Genomic DNA, 6,000 nt, shown 5'->3' on the forward strand with positions numbered 1-6,000 from the left:
AACCAATCCTTGGTAAAAATGTAAATAAATTATGAAAAAAAACAATTAAAGTGCTTCCTGGAGGAAGCATGTAACTGATGTTTGTTGTAGAAAACACTTCAATGCTTTTGGAATCTAATTTTTTTTTTCTTCTAAAAACGTTTTCAGTCATTTTAAAAGCATATCCAAACAAGCTCGTTTCAATATCTTCTTTCGACATAACCTAGAAGGCAACAATATCAGAGATGTACAGTTTGGAAAATCGAATACGACATGCTAGAATTTCTCTACAAGAATAACGAGAACACATCTAGGAATTTAACATCATATGTGACAATGAGAGACAACAATCGAACATGCTTTTTTCGAGTGTCATACATTTGCAGAAACTCATAGACAAATGCTGCTAATGTACATTGTCCTCGACGATTTGAACGGGAGAGGGAGGCTTCGGGGCTTGCGTTCTTCTCCTCAACACAACCATTTTTATTCCCGGTTCGGGCGAGCGAGGGTGTTTGCGTTGTGCTATTTAACCAATGGGGAGATTTCGCGCGCTAATTTGGATTCGTTTGGAGCGAGCATGGGCTCGTTTCTTTATTATTCGGCGCCACTGTTTCCTATTGGACTGGGCTTGGGCTAAAATATTTGAGCCCATAAAGTTGCGTTTTGACCTTATTCCACCGTACCTCCTAATTTGGTCTTGAGCCTCTTTAAATTTTTAATTCAAGATAATATTTCTGATTATCAATTCTGTCACAATTTTCTGCTAATTATATCACGTGATTTTTATGACACATACGTTAATAAAATGCTAGATTCACAATGAAAATGAGCAACTATTTTGAATTTTGCTGAACAATTGATTGAATAAAAAATAAAGGAGTCATAACAAATTTGATAGTTTATTTTCGATGTAAAGTTTGTTTTTTTCCTCTAAATTTTCAACAAACCGTAAATGTTACAATGTCTATAACTTTCGGTTTTTAATTCTAAGTGCAAATCGACATAGTTAAGCTATTTGTATTACATTTACTCATCACTCTTCTAAGCTCATTTCTAGCCAAGGGCTGTAAGTCACATATAACCCTAAAATTGACAAAATGAATCTCTAACTAAAGGGCCGAAGGGAATCAGACTAAATGATTTAGGATAAGTTGGCCCTAGGGTATGCTAAGTTGGGTGATGTATTAAATACATATATATATATATACATGAATTATATCTAACTGCCTGCTGATGATTGTATCAAATACTTATTAATATTGTAGTCAGTACTAAAGGTGATAACTGGATCATTTAGGATATTAACATTAGTAAATTGTCGTTTGACCCCCTAAATTATAACCCCAATTGAATTGACGCTCTGAATTATTTTTTTCGTTAAATTAACCTTGTGAAATATTTAACCTTTGCTAATTAACCTCTCACTGTCTAATTAGATAAAATTTCATTGACTTTGGGTCAAATACTGGCACGTGACCAAAACATACTTCACTCTTGAGGGTAAAGTTTTGTCGTGACTAGTACGTGATTCACTCTTAAGAACAAAGCTGTGTCAGTATTTGACAGCATAGTGGATGAAATTTCATCCAATATGATAGTGAAAGGTTAACTGTTAAGTTTCAAATAGTTCAGGTTTTAATTTTTCAAAAGAATATTTTAGGAGACTTTCAATTGGGCTAATGATGAAAGGGTCAAACGCAATTTACCCTATTCAACATATTCGACCCATGAAAAAACCCAAAACCCTCATCGAATTATGAGGAATGAAACTAGTGTCACTTTTTCCATGGATCCACAACGGCCCCTCAATATCCAACTAGTTTCATCCACCGACTCGCCCGAGTTCACTAACTTAACTCGGTCTCTGACTCGCTGCAGAATCATTGCGCTCGATGCCGAGTGGAAGCCCATCCGCACCCGCACCCCACAGTCGTCTTTCCCGACCGTCCTCCTCCTCCAACTCGCCTGTCAACTAGGTTCCCGACTCGGCGGAGACTCGGACGAGTCGGACGACTCAGTCGTCTTCCTGCTCGACCTGTCAACCATTCATCTGCCGTCGGTCTGGGAGTTGTTGAGGGACGCATTCGTTTCCCCCGATATTCTGAAACTGGGTTTTCGATTTAAGCAGGATTTGATATACTTGTCCTCCACCTTCAGCTCCAATGGCTGCGAACCTGGGTTCGACAGGGTAAGAAAATTTCATGTTTTGCAGAAACTGTAGCGAAAGTTTAGATTTTGGGACTTGGGCTGTCTTAAATTTTGCAATCTAATCCAACCCTTTAGCGAAAAATCAAGAAACTTTTTTTTATCATCTTCCTCTGTTTTGATCATTGCTCGGTTGATATTTTGGTGAACAGGTGGAGCCGTTTATGGATATTACGAGCATGTACAATCACCTGCAGCACAAGCAACATGGAAGGAAGGCCTCCAAGCAAATCAAGAGTTTAGCAAGTATTTGCAAAGAAGTCCTTGGAATTTCTCTTACAAAGGTTTGGTTTTGGAAAGGTTTTCGATTTTCCGTAATTCAAAGTTTCTGTGTTACTCTGCATCGAAAGTTTTAGACTTTTAACCACATGATGGAATGTTGATGGAAAAAAGGGATGGGAATTTTTAGTTCCTATAAAAATGTGTTAATGTATAATATGTCTTGTTTAGGAACTCCAATGTAGTGATTGGTCATGTCGTCCTCTTACAGAAGAGCAGAAAACATATGCAGCAATGGATGCACACTGCTTGATTGAGATATTCAATGTCTTCCAAGCCAAAGTCATCAAGGAAGGTCAGTCATGCTAGATATATATTTTTATACTCGTGTTTATGCGTTCGTTGCACATTTTCTTACATTATATTGTGTTGATAAAGGAAAATGATTGGTTTCTCATTGCAGGGAAACTAGTTCGCCATCCCACTGAACCTCATCCCCCAACTGTGACTCTTGGGTTGAAAGTGGTTTTTGAGAAGCTTGATATATGTAGTAAAATTGTAAGGATGAAAGTTCATGAAGCTATAGATATAGCCCGAGCTACTGCTTCTTATGTATCTCCTAATATAGTTACGGAAGAGGGAATGACATTGAGGTTAGGGCATAGGAATACCCTTCCCATGGATGAATACCTCTTGAAGGTTGTAAACGAATATGGGGAGAAAATTTTGTTGAAAGAATCAGACAAAACGGCCAAAACTTCTAAAAGAAAAGCAAAAGGACGGTCATCCGAGGGTTTGATTTGTAATGAAAAGCAAGGACAGAGTTTTGAAGATTGGCAAGGTCCCCCACCATGGGATTTGGCCTTGGGGGGTGATGGACAACCGAAGTTTCTATGTGACGTGATGGTAACTTTTTATATCCACTTTCCTTGAAGATTGGCAAGGTCCCCTAACAAAGGGTTTCCGTGGCTGAAATGTACATGCTACTTGTTTGCTCATGCTTATTTTCAGGTCGAAGGCTTAGCTAAACATTTAAGATGTGTAGGGATCAATGCTGCAATCTCGTATTCAAAAAAGCCTGAACCCAGGTATTCTCATGATCATGCTCTTGTATGTTAAATGCATGTAGATTTTGAATATGTTTTAAACATTTTTTTTTAATGAATTATTAATTTGGTTTCAATTTGTGCAGGCAGCTAATAGATCAAGCAAATAAAGAGAAGAGAGTGCTGTTGACGCGGGATGCCAAGCTGCTGAGACATGATTATCTAATAAACAATCAGATCTATAGGGTGAAGAGTCTTCTCAAGAACGAACAGCTACTTGAGGTATGCCCGTCTTCATTTTGAAACTTCTGCGCCTTCAGTGAAAATCAGATGTGCATTTGTACATGCATTCTGCTTGGACAATTTTGCTGTATATATATATTGCAAGTGGTTCATGGTCTTTTAGGTTAGCTTATATAAAGTCTCACCACCTTGAGTCAGGCTTTGGATTTAATGCGGCTTTATTTGAAAAAAGAAAATAATAATAATCATGTCAACTTATTACAATCAATGTAAATTTGTTTATAATAGTTGAAATTTGTATTTGGTGCTTGAGATTTTTTCTTAAAAAGTTTAAATTATAAATGATAAAGAAACTTAAGAATTTTTGGATCACTTGGGTATTTGACGAAGTTGGGAAGGATATGTTGAGTCTACCAACCGAGACACTTGGTTCTCGTATAATTTTTGAAGTGCGTTGCTAATACAATGTTCCTAGATAATAACCTTCAAAGAAGCTCTTTGAAGGATTGAAGCGTTGTTACAGGATAAATCTGATTCTGAAGTATTCTTGCAGATAATCGAAACTTTCCAACTGAAAATTAGTGAGGATCAGCTAATGTCAAGATGCACCAAATGCAATGGTAGGTTTATTCAAAAGCCTTTGACAACTGAAGAGGCTGTTGAAGCTGCGAAAGGTTTCCAAAGAATTCCTAACTGCTTGTTTAACAAGAATCTAGAGTTTTGGCAGTGCATGGACTGCAACCAACTTTACTGGGAGGTATGTTTATCAAATCGTATGCTAAGCAACTTATACATGATTAAAGATGTCGTCGTGTATTATTGATACTACGAGGATTTTTGGTATAATATGATAATCCATCATCCGATATTGATGCTAAGCTGTCATTAATCCAACGTGCGTGGTGGTTACAGGGAACTCAATACCACAATGCAGTCCAGAAGTTCATTGATGTCTGCAAGTTGAATGAGTAAATTGAAGGTGATAAACGTTGTGCACTAGGGTTTCATTGGCCCCATATGTTGCCGCTCATACTATTTTTATGCCTTCTTTTAATATTTGTTTTATTTTTCGCTATAAAATATTCATGCTGAACTGTTTCAAGTAATGTATTTTGCCATCCACATCCCACTCTGTTTTGGTGATTGATGGTGATGCACACCCATAAGTTGTACCTTTGATTTTGTGGCCGAAACCCGTTCTGCCAAAAATGGAGAATATTCTGTCTACAACGATCATCACATGCAATGACATTATGGTGTCACCGGGGGTCCGGGGTACATGACCTCTTGTCTTTATGTCACTTATCGCGTGCCTTTCACGTTCAAATATGTTTGATTTTCGGAGCATATTCACTTTGTTGTTTTTGGCCTTCTCTTCCCTCGCTGTAGTATCAAGTTTTCACTTCCTGCCATGTATTTCCTGATGTCCCACAATACATAGAAGTCAGCTTGATCAAGAAATGTAGCTTTAATTTATGGTTTTGTTGGATGCTTAAGTGAAATTAGGGGACAAATTATGCGGAGTTAACGGCTTTTAACGCGCGAAATTCTGTTTCAATTTTCAAAAAGGGAATGTTACAAGCTTAACAAAATTTTCTAATTTCTTGTGATGTGTTATAAAATAGGTGTAATGTGAAAGAAACATTGGCCTTATAACTTATTAAGGTATGATATGTTAATTAATTATCTTGTTTAGGTCCTCAAGTAATCCTTTAAATAAGGATGAATGTAACTTTTGGGTTGGGCAAACCAAGGAAACAAGAGTTGTTATAAAAACAATAATGCTTTTCTTACCATATTTTTGTACCACAATTGTATACCATCTTATGTGACATCTGATGTGAACAGGCACATCATCTAAATTTAATTTCAAAATGTTAATCAATAATTAATAAAAAGATTGTTAATTAAATGATGATTGTGATATACGAGGAGTTTCTTTCTTCCACCTAAGATTATTTAAGTGTTTTAATTAATAAAAAGATTGAAATTAAATGATATAACTTGTCCAACTCATTTGCCACCTAAGATGGTAAAGAAATGTGGTATAAAATTATGGTAAGAATAACATTACTCTTATAAAAAACATAGGGGATTTTTTAGTGATCTAAAAACACTTTTAAACGCGTGCTTATTTTTTTATTAATATATCTCTAAAGAGAAATGTTAAGTAGGACTCTTTTAAAAGTGTACCCTCTCTTGCTTCTGGGATAGTATTTTATAATGTTGACGCGAGAGTTGACATTAAAATGTGAGGAAGCGGATAGTCCATGGAGAGTTTCACTTTTGAGTGAGTCCTTTTAGC

General features: G+C 36.5%; 1 protein-coding gene across 1 annotated transcript; it reads left to right on the forward strand.

Moving 5' to 3' along the window:
* The first annotated feature begins 1,718 nt into the window (after positions 1–1,718).
* LOC137734730 (uncharacterized) lies at positions 1,719–4,994 on the forward strand. The gene is made up of 8 exons (XM_068474003.1): positions 1,719–2,170; positions 2,340–2,471; positions 2,638–2,761; positions 2,870–3,312; positions 3,418–3,494; positions 3,599–3,734; positions 4,249–4,452; positions 4,608–4,994. Exons 1-8 carry the CDS (start codon positions 1,739–1,741, stop codon positions 4,665–4,667), a joined length of 1,608 nt encoding a protein of 535 aa, XP_068330104.1. The 5' UTR covers positions 1,719–1,738; the 3' UTR covers positions 4,668–4,994.
* The last annotated feature ends 1,006 nt before the right edge of the window (positions 4,995–6,000 follow it).

This window comes from Pyrus communis, chromosome 5, assembly GCF_963583255.1.
Source record: "Pyrus communis chromosome 5, drPyrComm1.1, whole genome shotgun sequence".
In the NCBI taxonomy this organism is placed as follows: Eukaryota; Viridiplantae; Streptophyta; class Magnoliopsida; order Rosales; family Rosaceae; genus Pyrus; species Pyrus communis.

Bases quoted from the DNA above. Each gene is read 5' to 3' on its own strand.
- LOC137734730 (XM_068474003.1), top strand. From the start codon at position 1,739: ATGAGGAATGAAACTAGTGTCACTTTTTCCATGGATCCACAACGGCCC. The intron at 3,313-3,417 runs GTAACTTTTTAT...GCTTATTTTCAG, and splicing joins AGTTTCTATGTGACGTGATG to GTCGAAGGCTTAGCTAAACA. The intron at 3,495-3,598 runs GTATTCTCATGA...CAATTTGTGCAG, and splicing joins TCAAAAAAGCCTGAACCCAG to GCAGCTAATAGATCAAGCAA.